Genomic DNA, 16,793 nt, shown 5'->3' on the forward strand with positions numbered 1-16,793 from the left:
TGTCACTGAATACGGCCTGCTCAGGCCTCTTGTCCACGAGGGCCCCACAGAGCAGACGCACTGCGTTTTCTCGCCTGGTCAGAGCTGGCCACGGCAGCTGGAGGCCTGAGACGCTGGGAGGAGGACCGCGCAGGGGAGAGTCTGGTGGGCTTGGGAGTCAGATCCCCGGGTTCTAGTCCTGGCTCTGCCACTTCCTGGCTGTGTGATCTTGGTCATGTTATTTAATCTCTGTTAAACCTCAATTTCCTCATCTGTAAAACGGAAAACATTAGCACCTAACTCCCAGGGCTGTGTTAGGACTTAACAAGATAAGAAGATAATCCCAGGGAAAGCGCTGAATCCAGGGCCTGGCAAACAGTGACTGATTACTAAGGGCCAGCTCGGATTATATCTCATCCTCAGACGGTGGGCACAGCTGGTGGAGGTTACCAGTGGAGACCCCAGGGAAGACAGCGTGCTGAGGTCGCGGGTGAGAGGAGCCACACTGTGACGACAGGCCCTGGAGCACACGTGCCCGCGTGCTGGCCTTCCACTCCACTCTGCTGGCAGGACCTGCCAGCCCTCTCTGCCCGTGGGGCCCGAGAAAAGCTCGGCCGAGACTCTGCAGGGTGGGCGGCAGGACCGGGTTGGAGCCTCTCCCACAGGAAACCGCACGGTCAGCTCCCAGCCCTCCCGAAGCCTGGCGATGCTCCCTGCCCGCCACCATTGCCCCAGTCAGCGCAGCGCACAGATCCCTGGGAGTCCAGACTCCCCAGGCTGGTCCTGGCAGGAGGGGCAAGGGCAGCAGGGATGCAAGGAGAGAGCTCCGTGTCAGGAAGGCCTGCTCAGTGAGTCACTCTTCAGCTATGGCCCTCTGGGCTACCACAGTGTGTCTGCTTTTCTAGGAACTGGGCGTGCAACGTGCCCATGCGGAAAGCAAGGAGGACGGAGAAAGAACCCACAGCCAACCTCAGAGGGGATTTCAGATGGCGACCCTTGCCCTTTATCCACAGCAGGGGAACTAGCAGCTGCCTTGCAAATCCTTCTCCCTGTTTCCCTCCCTGGGAGCGCTCTGTCCTGCTGGGAGCCTCCAGCTCGTCTGCTGCCTCTCCAGCTGGACTTAGGGCCTGGCCTGATGGGCAGGAAGGGGCTGGAGCTCCTCCAGGTCCACCCTTGACTTCGCAAGGATGAAAGCGAGGCCCCAAGAGGGGAGGGGTGCACGCGTGGACACATGGAAGCAGGCACTGGGCGGCCAGCGTGGGTCCCTGCAGCACACCCGGCGCCTTCCTGGCACCCGTGACTCAAGTGAGAGGCGGCCAGAACCTCTGTCTGCCCAAGACAGACAGGGGATTATAGGGTTAAAGGATGTGCAGCCAAGACCCAGGGTCCGAATGAGGTGTGGGTGCTCTGCGATCCCAGGGAAACACACCCATGCGTGCACATGCACGCACACAGACACACACACGCATGGACACTCACAGAAGAGCTGCTATAGCTACACTGGCATTACTCAAGAGAGGTGTCACCTTCCGACTACATTCCCAGAACCTAGGGGGGCCTGGAGAAGTGGGAGCCAGGAGCCAAGCCACCACAGAGACAAAGAGGCCTGGGGTGCTGGCCTGGTTAGCAGCGCAGGAGCCCCTGATGGTGCATGCCCATAAGCACCCTCGGGATGCTCACTTAGAGCCAATGAATGGCTGCACGGAAGCCTGGGAGACTGTGGGCTCTGCAGCCAGACGGACTTTGTGAACAGTGAGCCTGGAGCCCAGAGTGGGATGGTGACTGGCCCAACATCCCACGGAAGGCTGGGATCCGAGTCTCCCGACACGAAGACAATACGCTCTCAGGGCCAGGATGGCCTGCACTTTCCGACACCTCCTCTCTCCTTGTGCAGTTCAGAGCTGGGGCTGGGGTGCCTCGGGACCTGGCCACTGGCATCCTCGTTGGCCACTCGCCACACAGCAGGCCTCATCCCCAGAGGGAGCGAGCATACAGGCCCTGCAGGCCCGGCTGGCTAGCACAGGGTGCGCTTACGAGGGGCAGTCTCTGCAGGAAGGCATAATCATCTCTGCTTTCACAGATGAGGACACGGAAGCTCAGAAGAGTGCCTGGTGCCACAGCAGCTTCTCAACACATGAATGGCTTAATCAACAGGTGAATAATCAAAGGAACAAGTGCTCACGGTCTCAAGGGTAATTAAGAGGCAGTGGTGTGCTGTGAGCCAGGTCTGACCCCCAGGGCCCATTCTTCCCTGGCTTTCCTAACTCTCTCTCGCCTGGTCAAGGGTTCAAGCAGCCCTGGAACTCCTGTTTCCTTCCCTCCTCCCCGTGCAGCACGACAGGACCAGGTTTTAACCACTTCACTTTTCTCAAGCAGGCAAATCTTTTTTTTTTTTTTTTTTTTTTGCGGTACGCGGGCCTCTCACTGCTGTGCCCCCTCCTGCTGCGGAGCACAGACTCCGGACGTGCAGGCTCAGCGGCCATGGCTCATGGGCCCAGCCACTCCGCCGCACGTGGGATCCTCCCGGACTGGGGCATGAACCCGCGCCCCCCGCATCGGCAGGCGGACTCCCAACCACTGCACCACCAGGGAAGCCCCAAGCAGGCAAATCTTTACTCATCCTTCATGAACTGAGATGGCCAGAGTCTCTGCCCCCTCCGTCCTCTGCACATTGGCCCTCATACAGTGACAGCTGCCCTCCGGTCGCCCCCAGGTGGCAAGCTCTGGGAGACCGTCTGCAGCACCAGTGCCGGGTGGGGCTGGGGACATGCCGAGTGCCGAGGGGCAGCAGCATCCTCCCAGTGGCATCTCGGGCTGGCACTGCAGGGTCGGGTGCCCCATGCCCCTCTCCAGAGCTCCTTTTCCTGTGACCAGTGTGGCTCTGGCCACTTCATAGGGATAGTGGGCCCAGGCCCCTCCAGGGCGGGCAACCACGTTATGGAACAAATCCCCCACCACACCACTTTTGCCATGAGGCATGTGCTGCCTGCCATTTGCAAACCCTCCGACCCACTTTAACACCGGGAGGTGAGAGAGAGGTGAGGATGAGAGGCTCAGGGAGAGCGGGTGAGGGAGGTGTGCCCTTCCCGGCCCTAGGATCTTGGTGACACACAGGGTGGGCTCTCCTCCCATCGGTCCTGGGACCCTGCATGGTTGGTGTCCCTCTACCATTGCCCCAGATCACTCAGAAGGGGCCCAGACCCTCTGCCCGAGCGGGGTGACAGCCTGAGGCAGGAGCCTCATGTGATCTCCCCCTGCCACTGGCTCACCGAGGATGCTGGGGTGAGCCGCCCAGATCCCCTCGAATATCGAGGTGCTCCCTCCCTGCTACTGGGAATGTCAGCTTCTGACCACTCACAGCTGTGTCCTTTTCCAGGAAGTCCCCTCAGCCAAAGGAAGCTGCCTTGCCCAAAGCTATGGCCCCGGGAGCAGCCTGCATTCGGTGGCTGGTCACAGTCGGGATACAGGGCCATGTGCCCCCGGACTTGATTTGGGGCATCTGAAGGGCCCCCTGGCTTTCCAGGCTGAGGCCCCGTCGTGACTGCCCCGAGTTTAGCTTCTCCCTCAGCCCAATCCTGCCCCCTTCTCCCTGAGAGCACGCCTCAGTAAACTTCCTGCACGTACTTCTCAGAGTCCGTTTCCTGGGAACCTGACCCACGACAAAGCCTGTTTTGCTCATCTGTCATTCTGTCACCTATTGGTCTATTTTTTATAGTCATTTACGGTGTACCCACTGGGCATGACAAATGAATGGACCAGGGGGACTGCTGAAATCCTTCCCAGAGCTCCCTTTCTGTGGCCTTTAAGGCTCCCCTTCTTAGCAAGCACCATATTCCCATGTGGCAAAAGACAGAAGCAAGCATCCCATCCCCTGGCCCCATGAGTCAGAATCCCCATGGGGACGCTGCAGGGCTCTGGGTAGTTGCAGCACGTAGCCTGTCCCAACCCCGAGGTTACATCACGAAAGAAGAAAAGCGAAGCTTACCTCTTATTGAGCACCATGTTCCCAAGCTTCAGGTCTCTGTGCACAATGTTTTTCTGGAAAACAACAGGCACATGGTCTGCACTGTGAAGATGAGAGCCAGGGTCGGGCCTAGCCTGTAAGAGGTGGGCTCTCCAGGTGTTGCGGAAGACATGTCTCTTTAGGCTTGGACCTTGACTTGCAAGCCACAGACAGATCCGGACCACTTAGGGCCTCGTTAACCACGCGGACGAACTGGGGAACGTGTGAGCCCAGGCAGTCTTTGCCCCACACAGGGTGTTTACGCCAGTTCTTTCTCCCCTTAGGGCAGCAGCCAATGGAGAAAACCACTCCTCTCTCTGCCTTTACCAAACATCCCACCAAAAAACCAAGAATCAAAAAAGAAACCAAAAAATCCCAAGCACCTGCCTAGATCTGGGGTCAGAGATGAACTCTCATGGCTCCGACGACCAAGTACTGCAGGCTCGGCCCGCAGAAGCTGTGTGTCTGCAGGAGGCCCAGGCTCTCCTAACCTGCACCTCGGGGTTCCCGACACCCCCCGCGCCCTAGGAAAAGCTCAGAGACAGGCTGTGGCTGCACCCAGTGGGTATCTCCCACTTAGCCTCTAGACTGCTGGGGCATTTCTGCGCGGGGCTCTGCTGGGCTGCCCGCACCTCCCCAGGGCCGTGGGCTGAGGCCTGCAGCACCGTGTCCTCAGGTGTGCGTGTCATCCGGCCACTTTCCTTCTGGGTGTTCCCAGCTGCAAAGCACACCTGGGTGAGGGTGGGACAGAGCTGCTTCCGCTGAGTGGCAGCAGAAGGGCGGCTTTCCATGGAGAGAAGGCGGGAGCCGCCGGGGCGGAACCTCACCTGGTGCAGGGCCTCCACCACGCGCACCACGTCGTAGAAGATGACCACGGTCTCCCGCTCGCTGAGCCTCTTCTCCTTGATGACGTAGTGCTGCAGGTTGATCAGGTCGGCGGTCTTGTCGCTGAAGTCGTGTGCGCAGAGGCAGTCGAGGACGAGGCAGATGCGCTTCTTCATTTTCTTAACCATTCGGCTGGATTCTGCGTCCTCAACAATTTCACAGGTGCGGTCCTGGGAGGAAGGGGGCAGACCAGGGCTTGGCTGGGGGCCCGCCAGGGCCAGGGCCAGGGGCTTGGGGCTCTCTTCTGGAGCCTGGAACAAGCCTGCATGTGTGAGAGCGGCGGAGGCCTGAGATCTGGGCAGCAAGGCCCATGGGCCGCTCAGCACTGCCCTGTTTCCCCCATGCCAGGCCCAGCCAGTGGCTCAGACTGAAGCAGCTCAGGTTCAGACTTCATGCTTTGATCCTACTGCAAAGCGTTTGGATCAGGGCTGGGCACTGAAAGCCAAAGGGCCCTCTGAGCTCAGTGTGCAGGCAGCACACTCAGGGCTCCGGGGCATCCTCCCCTCCTGGCACTACCAGGGATTCTGGCAATGACCGATGTAAAATTCCTTCCAGTGTCCAAGATGGGGGAAGCTAAGTGTTGTGTGTGTCCAAGACAACTGCTGCATCACGTGGATGCAGGACTTCTGGGCAGCTGTGTAATGGTGCTTAAGAGTACGGCTCTGGCCCCTGACGGCTGAGTTCAGGCCCTGGCTCCACCTTGTCCTAGCTGCGGGACCTGGGGTGGCTCACCTAAGCTCTCCAACCCGGGTACCTCGTGTGTGAAAGGGAGCCAGCAACCCCTACGTCACAGGTTGCTGAGAGAAAAGACAACCATGCCAAGTGCTTAGTAAGCACCTGGACTCGGTATCGGTAAGCCAGGGCTCGGTAAGCGGGTACCACTACCAACCCCAAGGTTGGTAGTTCTGGACCCATTTTCCTTGCTGAAAAGGTATTTCGAGTAAGAGAAAACACAGGTGCAACATGAGGACTTCGATCCTCCCAGCTTGAGGAGGCCCTTGGTGCCAGCCCCAGCAGACTGGGGGACTCCTGGGGACTGAACGCCACGTTTCTCCTCAAGAGCAGGATCATACCTCTCATCCTCTCTTCCCCAGAGGCCCAGCACAGTGTCTGGCACACAGAGGACTCTAGAAATACCTCTAATCGCTCCGGTTCTCTTATCCAAAATGATATACACCAGGGTCAAGCTCTGGAAGCTACCAGAGATGAAATACTAGGAAATCATAATCACCCCCGATTTGATTTCATGTTTAAGGGACACGCTAGATTTCAGAGGTGCCTCTCATTGCACATCTAAGAATAAAGACCTCGGTGGGATCTATGTGTGGGGCTGGGAGGCATTTTCCCCTTGTTTTCCCTCAACAAATCAAGCCGACAAGGAGTTCTTACTGCCTGATATAACGACGGTGATGAGCACGTATGTCCCGGGACGGCTCGGTGCTTTACACCCTCTCATTCTTCTTCCCGCCACCATATACGGTAGGCACGGTTATCATTATTCTCATTTTGCAGATGACGAATCTGAGGCTTAGGCAGTGACGTGTTCGAGGTCACACCACCTGAATCCAGGACTGCCCGCTCCAAAACCTGTGTGCCTTCCCTGACACCAGGCTGCCTCTAGCGTACCAGGTCCATCCAAGCATGAGTGGGCCTGGCCAGCGCATCTGGCTGAGAGCGGTGCAGAAGCTCCACAGGGGCCTCAGCAGGAACCCTCCCCCACCCTCCAGCATTCTGAACCTGGTTCTTCATTTCTGGAGACGCAATTTCAGTTCTGCCCCGGGGAGGGCTCTTTTCAGGGTACCAGTCGCCAATTAGCACCTTTCCTAACGGACCTGGAACATCTGAGTATGGGGTTCAGGGACCCCTGCCAGAGAAGCTGAAATGCCTGGGCAGGCAGAAGGACTGGTACCAAAGGCAACTGCGGGGATCCACAGTGCCCCGGCGCCCGTCCTTCCTCATCGCCCTCCCGTCCACCCTGGCCTGGCTGACTCCTGACAACACAGCTAGAAAGAGCCCGTGTCTTTACATAACTTCATACTTTCTTCTTTTCTTGGAAAAGCGGCTCTTCAAAGAAAGCCTGCGAGCTGCAAACCGCGTGCATTCCCGCTAGGCTGCCACCATCAGAGCAGGAGCTCGCTGGCCCAGCCAGATCTCCAGGCCACCCGCCAGGAAGTCGCTGCTCCGCATGCGGGAAGACTGGGGGGTCCTGTGGTGTGGGCCCAGCAGTGCCAGCCGGCGTGGGGACGGGAGAGGTGCCACTCACCTGGAAGAGCCCGTGGTGGTGAACCACCCCATCCTGCGTGTGGAGGAGGGAGAGCAGGGAGTACTCGGTGTGCAACAGCATCTTGCCTTGCCTCTCCTCTTGGCTTTCTATTCCTTGGTCGCCCCTCTCCTCAAGTGTAAGGATCTTTAGGAAGGCACACACACAAAAACAAAACCCCACAACCCTTACTTTTCCGAGCAGAGTGACTAGAACAGGAGGGGCAGGGTTTCACATCCTCCCACGCAACCCTGGCACACGCACCCACACGTGCGTGGACGAAGTGAAACGGTCTTTCCCAATGTGACAGCAAAATGATACAAGCACAGACAGAGCTCCCCAGGAGGAAGTGCACTGCTCTTGTTCACAAGTGGTGCAGAAGAAGGTGGGAGGAGGGAGAAGCCGGGCTGGTAGGATGTCCCAGGGGTCCCCAGCCCGCCATGTCTGGTGCCTCACTTACCTTCAGCTGATAGAAGTCATCCGTGCCATCTTTCCTCGCCAAACACTGCACGATGCTTGGCACTGGTGAGTTGCCCAGACGGGGACCTATGGCACAGACAGCCACTGGCTTACTTCTCAGGAGCCTTGTCTACCATGGCATCGTGGGGCACTGTGCCACCACGTGGGCTTTTGGCTGGATCTTCTCTCCTGGAGGGCACCACGTTCACATCCACTGAACCCATGGTCTCCCCTCCAGAACTGGAGCAGTATGTGTGCATCTGCCTGCGTACACCTGGCTTTTACAGGCACATTTCTCAAGAGGGGCTCTCAACACGGGGTGCGTGCTGGAATCTCTGAGGAGTATGCATTAAAGCAGAGATCCCAGCTGCAACCTGGGCCCTCTGAATCAGCGACTCCAGGGTGAGGACCCAGGAAACTGTCCCTTTAACAGGTGTTCCCCTGGCGGTCTGATACAGCCACGTATCAGCTTTGGGGAACTTCTGTACTTTTAGAGATGGACACGGCTGGATGTCCTGTGACGGCACCCTGAGCTTTCAGAGCATAAATCAGGTAATGTCACAGTGTCAGTGCACTGCTAAAAAACCGTAACAGCACTCCACTGCTTTTAATATGCAATCAAAATTCCTTTTTTTGGCCTCCAAGGTCTTGCATGATTTGGTTCCTGTCCAGCTTTCAACTGATCACGTTTCCCCACCCCTCCTCACCATACTCCAGCTATGCTGGACTCTTCATTCCTGAGATGTTAAGCCCCTCCCTGCTTCTGGGCCTTTGCACTTGCTGTTCCTTCTGTCTGGAATGCTTTTCCCCTGCTTTTCACATGGCTGCTCCTTCTTACCCTTGGCTGTCTTACCCTTGACTGTCACTTCCTCATACAGAACCTTCCTTGTCTACACTCTCTCTAGACCCTTCTTACTCTCACACCATCTTGTTTGCTTCCTTCAAGGCCCTTACCCCTCCTCCCCACCCCCATGATGACCTCGTGTGTTGTTTACTCTCGGTTTCTTTTTCTAACTAGAATGTTAAGTTCCGTGAGGGCAGGAACTTGTCTTTTTTTTTTTTTTTTTTTAACTTAATGGTCTTTATTTTTAGCTTTAGAGTGTGTCTCTCTGTGTCTCCAACCAACTGTCCTGCCCAATGCCCAATTCTTTTTTTTGGCCGCACCCCTCAGCATGCAGGATTTTAGTTCCCCGACCAGGGATCAAACCCGCGCCCCCTGAAGTGGAAGCGTGGAGTCCCAACCACTGGACTGCCAGGAAACTCCCCCAGGAACTTGTCTGTCTTAATCACTGCTGCATCCCTGACAAATAGCACAGGCCCAGCAGGTAGCAGGCTCCATGAACTGTTTGCCGAGTGACTGGAACTGGAACTATCTTGTACTCGTAAGTCCAAGATGCTGTCCCAAAGCAAAAGTCACACCCAGTCTCTGGCTGCTAGGAGAGTTGGGGTCCTCAGAGCCCAAATCACCTGCAACCCTACACATGCAGTCTAGACTTGCTGGGCTTCGAACATCATGCAGAAAGGTCCCGCTGCTCCTCCAGACCACCAGTTCTACAGGGTTTTGGGGCCAAATTTGTAAGAAGTTTGCAGCTGTACCAAACACTTTGTGAACTTAGTTGTGCCCTCCAAAAATGGTCAAAGAAGTGCCTTGGATGATGTACCTTGGGTTCTAAGGCAGCTTGTCTGCTTCCTGTGGGTGATGTCCTGGGGGCACACATAGGATTCTCTGGGGGAAGAGGCAGTCTATCTCTCAGCTGACACTAATCTAAGGCTGGTGCGGCTACAACAGAAACAACAACTCTTGGTGCAGAGCGACCTTCCCCTCTCATCAACAGACTCCATTTAAAGTGGCCGAGGGTTGGTCAGGCTCCCACGCTGGGGTGGGCGAGGCGCTGCACCCTGCGTGTCTGCGGGTCGAACTGTGCTGCCCCGGCACCCCACTCACCCGGCCGTCAGAGGCTTACCCAGGATGAACGGTCCAGCTCTCTTTGCATTATTTCCAGAAATCCCACTTCCTAGAGCCTTCGCCCTGGCCGACGTTTCCCCAGCTCCTCTGTCTGATGCTCTCCGCTTCATTCTCGGCTCTAGACGAGACAGAAAAGAGCCTTCTCACTGAGCAAGTCAGCGAGTTTCCTTATGCTAACCCAGCCTGCGAGTCTGACTTGAGGACGCATCCCACAGCTGCCGCTGCCACCTCCTCCCCCTCCCAGAGGAGCGTGGAAGGTTCTCGATAACAAAGGACCACGGCTCCTTTACTGGGGATTAATTAGGGGCTCAAGCTGGATGCACTGGCTACAGAGGTGGGCAGCTGGCCCACCTCAAAGGGACCAGTCAAATGCAGAGAGAAGGACACAGAGTTTTGTGCAGAGGCCAACTGGGGTCCCCTGAGACAGACAGCTGGCCCTGGAGCGACTGTTCCCAAAGTGAGGCCTTCTCCCCAAATATCCCTTTCCCCTAAAAGGAAAGGGGACACAGGAGCCAGATTCTAGAAGACGTTAACCTCTAGACCTGGATTTAAACAAAACAAAAAGCAGTTGCTCGTTTCAGCTCTCTACAGTTCACGCCTCGGGAAGGCAGTGTGCTGGAGGGGGGGCGAGGAAAGTCACGTACACGGAGGAGCTCCACATACGGAGGGCAGAGGGTCATAGGGATGCCCGGGGAAGGCCAGCTGCCCAATCCCGCGGTCTCTGGCCCAGAGTGGGTGCAGGGGCTCAGGGAAAACTTCCCTGAGGAGGTGATACTGGAGTGGGCCAGGCAATAAGCAAGGTCATTCCAGGCAGAGGGGCCTGGGTAAGCAAACGTACATAGTAAGAAACGGCACGTAAGCAACAAACTCCAAGTAGTCTGTGTCGCTGGAGTGTACAGGGAGTGGTGATAGGTGACCCACAGAGGGGAGCAAAGGCCAGATCTAGGGGACCTGATGGCCACGTTAGGAGTGTAGACTTTACCCTCGCACAGGGGGCTTGGGAACACTGAACCCTAAGCTTCTGTAATTTTTTCTTTTTATAAAAGTAACTGGCATTTCCTGCATAAACATTAGAAAATACAGACATGCAAAAATAAGGTACCCATAATCTTAATATTCAAGCAGACTTTCCTGTGTGTCTGTTTGTGTGTATGTGTGTGTATGCTTACAGTTCTCGTTATTACAAAAATTCAGACCATGCTATGATACCATTTCTAAGCCTCCTTTTCTCCCACCTAAAATATATTATGAGGGTGAATTTTATGGTATGTGAAACATATCTCAATAAAGCCGTAAAAGAGCAAAACAAGAAAAACATTATTAACGTCCTTGCATGACCATATTCTTTTGTAGCGTCACTTGAAATAGCTACAGTCTCCCTGGTAAGAATATATAGCATGATTTATCAGACCACACCCCTATTCATGGACATCGAGATTCTTCCCACTTTTTATATTTTTTATTAGCAGTTATGCACACACATCTTGGCATATTTGCCTCTCTCCCTCAGGATAAACTCCAAGAAATGGAACTATAGGGTCAGATGGGGCACACATTTTTAAAGGTGTGTGACATACACTGCCAGGTTGCTCTCAGGAAGGCTGTGCCAATTTATATATTGATACCATCAGCAGTGTGGTAGAGTAAGTCCCAGAACCTGCACCAGGAATGTGTATTTTAAAAAGCTGCCGATTTGATGAGTAATAAAAAGTATATCATTGTTTAATTTCACAATTCCTTAATTATTCATGAAGTTGGACTTGTTTTACATGCTTACTAGCTATATGTATTATTTCTTTTATGAATTCCCAGTTCACATTCTTTTTCTATTTTTTTACTGCTTTGTGTGTATTAGTCTTAGTGAGTTTTTAGGAGCTCTTTATATATTAAGGCTATAACTGACATAGGATGTAGTTTTTCTTAATCTTTTAACTTTTTTTTAGTTTAAAAAAAAGACTAAATGTCTATGTAGTCAAATAGTCTTCTTTTCCTTTAGTTTGTTTTTGCTCTTATGCCTAGAAGGTACCCTTACTCTGATAACAGGTGCATATTCACTAGTTAGCTTATAACTTCATATGCTGCCATTCTGGCCCTTATTCTAAACCCCAGGAGACTGACTCCATGCAGTGAACTGGAAAGTAGGAGAGATGGCCTGATGCCCTTCTAGTCCAATCTACCAGGTCTGACTCCCATCAAACCCTAATTTGTCTTCAGAGCTGTGCCGAGGAGCAGACCCATGATTTCATCCTGAGAGTAACTAGGATCCGGTAACTCAGTAGGCCCTGACAGTCCCCAGACAGAGCAGAAGCCATCGTTAGGCTCAGCTGTGACTTCTGCCAAAGAGGCTCATGCTGGAAGTAGATTCAGTCATTCACACAAAAGCAGGGAAGAACACAACTGTTTCTAGAAAAATCCTAAAAAGCTCAGCAGTAATGTGTCTAGAACAGTGTTCCCACTCTTTGCCTAACGTCTATGCATCCTTCTCAATGTGAATGTCACTTCCTCAGGGAAGCCTTCTTGATGTCCCCAACACCAACGGTCATAGTCTCACTCGGTATCCTGTAATTTTCATTCATAGCACTTTCCATATTTTGTGATTATGCATTTATTTGTGTGCTTATATGCTTAATGTCTTTTCCCCACTACTAGACTAAAAATCCCTCAGAACTAGAAAAAAAGAAAAAAAATTACATAAAACAATTACCCCCAGTGCCTGGCCCAGCAGATACTCTATGAATGGCTGGACGCCTTCCCTCCAGTTGCTGATGGTTCCTACTGGGTCAGCAGCCCTGTGCTGCAGCCGCCCTGCCCTGGTGGATGAGTTGATTTCATTACCATTCTGGCGCTGTTCTCTGCCTTCCCTGGAGCGCTAAGACTCCTCTCTTACCGGTTCCTAGGAGAGCACCACGTGGTGTCACTGTACCTGTGTAGACACTGCCTAGGTGCCCACGCACAGGCATAGTCTAGACAGCAGTTTGCCGGGAGCAGCTGCAGCACAGACAGTGAGTGGGCTCAGCCTGACCCCACCCACCCCACTAAGGATTCAACTCAAGCAAATGGCATGGGAGTTGCTCCAAAATGTAGGCAGACAGAAGGATGAGAGCAGATGGGCAGGGAGAGGGAAAAGATGCTGGCAGGCGAAGTGGCAGCAAGGCTGTCTCCCTTCCCGAACATCCCTTCACGCCGCCAGAGCTGGTGAAGGCGATGCAAGCAGTGTGAGGAGGCAGGTCTGGGCAACTGGAAGCTGCTGCGGGCTCGCGGGTGGGATGAGCAAAAACAAGCCCCTCCTGTCCCCCCAAATCATCCTGATGTGTCCCCCTCCAGAGACACACCTTTAAGTGGCCCACAGATGCTCCCACGGGGAGGCCGCTCTGAGGGATCCTGGCTTCCCAGTGAGATCTGTGATATGGAAGCTCTGGCTACCCTGGTTTCAGAAGGGCTTGAGGCCAGGCCCCTCCAGAGATGCTGGTCCTCAGGCTGGGGTGAAGGGCCCTGGCCCAGCCTGGCTAAGGGGGAGCCATCTGCCTGGTGTCTCCTGGGCCCACAGCTCAGCTTGCCAGGAACTCAGCAGGCCTGGTTTAGAAGTCTCTGGAACTTTAAATCTGTCTACTATTCCACGTGCTGTCCTCCCAAGTCAACGCCAGTTTCTTTAGAACCTGGATTCAACAGGAAGCTCAGGGAGGCAACAATCGTGTGAGGGGTGAGGCCAGGAGGGAGGCATCCCCGCCTGCAGGCTGCACTCCTCCACCCTGAAAGCAGCAGATTCCCTTTGCTTGGCCCAACCTGGGGTGCAAGTTGTGGGCCTCAGCTCTGTGTCCGCCATCACAGCATGCCCAGAGGAGGGGATGCCGGCCCTACTCTGTCAGTTTGCTGTTAAGGTCATCCTGCACCAAAGCGGCTGGGTGATGTGAGCCCAGCTTTCCCAGAAGGAAACAAAGGCTGGGCCATCAGCACCACATAAGGTTCTAAGGCCCAGTCCAGTGCTGTAGTGTGACAGGGTACAGGACAGTTGGGCAGGGCAGAGCCAGGCAGGGCACCCTATGGCAGGGCATGGTTCAATATGGTAGACATACCACCAACCCCCAAAGGAGGTGGGCTGCAGAGAGAGGGTACTGAGGCATTCCCGGCTCAGTCTGAAAGCCTGGCTGTAGCCTGACTGAAGGCTCAGTCTGAAGCCTGGTCAAGGCAAGGAGGGGCCCACTACTCGCACCCAGAAACATGCCCACAGGCCTCCACACAGGAGGAGATGCGTGGGCCCAGGCGGCGGACACTCACAAGCGCAGAGCCATCGTGAGGCCCCAGCCCCCAAACACGAGGGGCAGCATGGGGCCTGCACACACGCGCAGAGAGTTCTGCACTCATTCTCGCTGTAGGCTTCTTGCTGCAACGTCAGAGCTCCTGGAGAGATGGGTGGCCTTGCAAACCGAACAAGTGCAGGCAGAGTGCAAGGGCGGTCCCCGCAAGGAGCAAGCAGCAGACCCTGGCCCGGTGCGCTACTTCTGTGTACGTGTGTGATGACACCACAGCTGGTAACCACGATTTGTCAGCAGCTTCTAATGCCTGCTAGGAGCCTAAGGACTTGTCTACCCTGCAGGGTCAGGCTGAGCCGATGGTGTCAGGATTCAAGCTGTCCCTATCCCCGCCCCCATGTTTCCTGGCTCTGTGAAAACAAAACAAGTAAAAAGGTCCTGAGCTGTGTAGGCCTCTGTCTTCTGGACTTTATCTCTGGTAGTGTCTACCGAAGGCAGGGACCTTGCCCCTCTGTCCAGCCCACCCGGCATGTGGAAATGAACACAGATGCTCCCACCCATCCCTGGCCTCAGTCCTATTTGCCACGCATGAGTTAAGGGTCTGTGTGGCCAGACCCAGGCTCCAGGAGGGAGGTAGAAAGGGGTCTCTGTCCACAGGACAATGTGGTCAGAGCAATGCGTCTCGGTTTTTCCCATGCCACAGTACAGACAGAAACATCTGTACAGCACTTGGGGGTGAAAGGCCTGGGGACATCAGCTGTCCTCTGCTTAGCCCAGTCATTCTTGGGCTAAAGGGATCACCATCTTGACCTACATAACCCATACTGGCTGGGAAGCTCTGAGTCAGAGCAAGGGCTCTGGAGTAAGCCAAACCTGGTTGCAAGCCCAGCACCATACCATCACTTAACAATGATGAGATCTCAGATGAGATACTTATGCTGTACCTACACAACCCAGAGTACAGCATCCACCTTACAAGGTTGGTCTAAGGATTAAGTGAGATAACCCATGCAAAAGGGTTAGCAAGACTACCTACTGGCATATCATAAGCATTTGATAAACTGTGCTTCTATTAGCCTAAACAACAGTAGCTTTGAATTTTTCTTCCTGCCCAAGGAGAAAGGGATAGTTAGGCACTGACTTGGGGTGGGGGGCAGAAGGAGGACAGTAACCAGACTAAAGGCTTAAGAGACCTTGAACCTGCCATCTGTCTGCTGGCCTGAGACTACAGGCGGGGTGGGGGTGGGTGGCCTGATGGCCAGCCTGAGTGACATGTTCAACTGGGTGTGGGGAGGACAGGAGGCCTGGGGGTTGGCTGAGCTGCTGAGGAGGAAGAGGGGTGCTGGGCAGTACCAGGTACAATTCTGTAGTAGAGGGCAGAGTACAGTTGTTTTGCGGGTCAAGGGGAGGGCCTATTCTTTCAGGCAGAGGCACACAGCATCACATCCTCTTGTTCTGTTCACTGGTTTATGGGGGAGCAGAGGCTGGAGCACCAGCTGGCAATTATCAACTTAAGGTGCAGTAAGGGATGGTCCAGGATGATGGGGCCATACCAAATGGGTCCTTCATCATGATCAAGTTGGGGGGCAGCAAGGGGTCTGCAACTAAGACCTAGTGCCTCTAGTCCGGGATCCCTTGCAGAGGATTGTGGGAGGGGGACAGAGCACACACACTGGGCTGTAAAGCTTCTACGATCAAAGGCTGTAACTCTGGGTATGTGCATTTGTCAAAATGACTGAACTGTTAAAGGACCTGTGAAATTCACCATGTGTAAATATACCTCAATTAAAAAAAAACAAAGCTGCAACCTTAACCAAATAATCAGTTATATCACTAATAACAGAACAAACTGACATCATGTTACTCCTGATATGATGCCACCTCATTTAAGTTATTTATTTGTTTTTTGCCAAAAATGCATAACCTCAATCTGATCATGAGACAAACTAAAATGAGGGACATTCAACAGAACAGGCCTGTATGCTTCAAAAACATCAATGTCAGATAGTTAAAGAAAGGCTGAAGAACGAGTCTCACTTAAAGGAGATTGAAGACGGGACGAGTAAATGAAATGGGTGATCCTGGGAGGAAGAAGTTATACAGAACACGACTGGACAATTGGCAGAATCTGAATATGGACTGTATATTAGATAATACGATGTTAAATTTCCTGAATTTGAAAACTGCATTGTGGTTATATAGGAGAATGTCCTTGTTCTTAGGTGACAGATGCTAAAGTGCTTAGAGGGGAAGGGTCATGATGTTTGCAATTTACTCTCAGGTGCCCGGAGACAGAAGAGAAAGTGCAACCTGCTGGAACAGCTCCCAAGACCCTGGAGGAATCTGTTGTCCAGATTTACAGGTTCAAAGGGATTTCTTGTGGGTACACAGCTCACAGTGGCAAAATTTGGAATCTCACACTTGTTGGGCGGAGCCAGCCTGGTGCGAACAGGAGTTCTGTTTTGAATGCCCCCCTTTCTCCAGGCCAAACACTGTGCTAAAGGAATGGGGGGGAAAAGAAATGAGGTCTCTGCGCAATCTCCAGGTCTGCCACCTGGTGGCGTCTTTCTATAGCGCATCTTCTTCACAGGGTTTCTCTCTGCACGCGCTGCAAGATGGTGGGGCACTGCTCTTCACCAGGCTGGTCAGGAAGGATGCAGGAGCAACTCCATCAGAAGACCCCCACCTCAGCTGCTGCCTGTGGAACTGGGGCTGGACAAACAGATGCCAGCAGGCTACTCTTTCTCCTCTGCTCGGGGACCTGGGCCTGCAGTATCTCCATCCTCCATTGCTTCCTGTGGTCTTTAAGAAGAAACCTAAACTCCTCAGTGAGCCTGGCCAGACCCAGGCTACCTATCCAGCTTCACTGCCCTTATATGCCCCATAAATCCAGCCACACCAAATGACTCACGGTTCCCTGAGTGTGCCATAAACACGCTTGCCCTGACCTCCTCTCCCTGGTTGGCTGGTCCTTCTCCCTCAGTCCTCACT

At 54.0% G+C, this 16,793-nt stretch overlaps 1 protein-coding gene across 7 annotated transcripts in view; it reads right to left on the reverse strand.

The window, feature by feature from the left end:
* The window catches only part of STK40 (serine/threonine kinase 40), a 38,986-nt gene that overhangs the window by 9,426 nt on the left and 12,767 nt on the right, over positions 1-16,793 (reverse strand). For all 7 annotated transcript variants that reach the window (XR_014293404.1, XM_082614032.1, XM_082614030.1 and 4 more), the window contains 5 exons: positions 9,551-9,670; positions 7,588-7,673; positions 7,131-7,274; positions 4,810-5,037; positions 3,965-4,017 (listed from right to left, as the gene is read on the reverse strand). Coding sequence is in view for 6 of the 7 variants with exons in the window: in XM_082614032.1 (XP_082470158.1) it covers positions 3,965-4,017; positions 4,810-5,037; positions 7,131-7,274; positions 7,588-7,673; positions 9,551-9,662 (623 nt within the window). In the remaining variant the exon portion in view is untranslated. The remainder of the gene's footprint in view (positions 1-3,964; positions 4,018-4,809; positions 5,038-7,130; positions 7,275-7,587; positions 7,674-9,550; positions 9,671-16,793) is intronic.

This window comes from Mesoplodon mirus (assembly GCF_964341445.2).
Source record: "Mesoplodon mirus genome assembly, chromosome: 3".
NCBI classification, from domain to species: Eukaryota; Metazoa; Chordata; class Mammalia; order Artiodactyla; family Ziphiidae; genus Mesoplodon; species Mesoplodon mirus.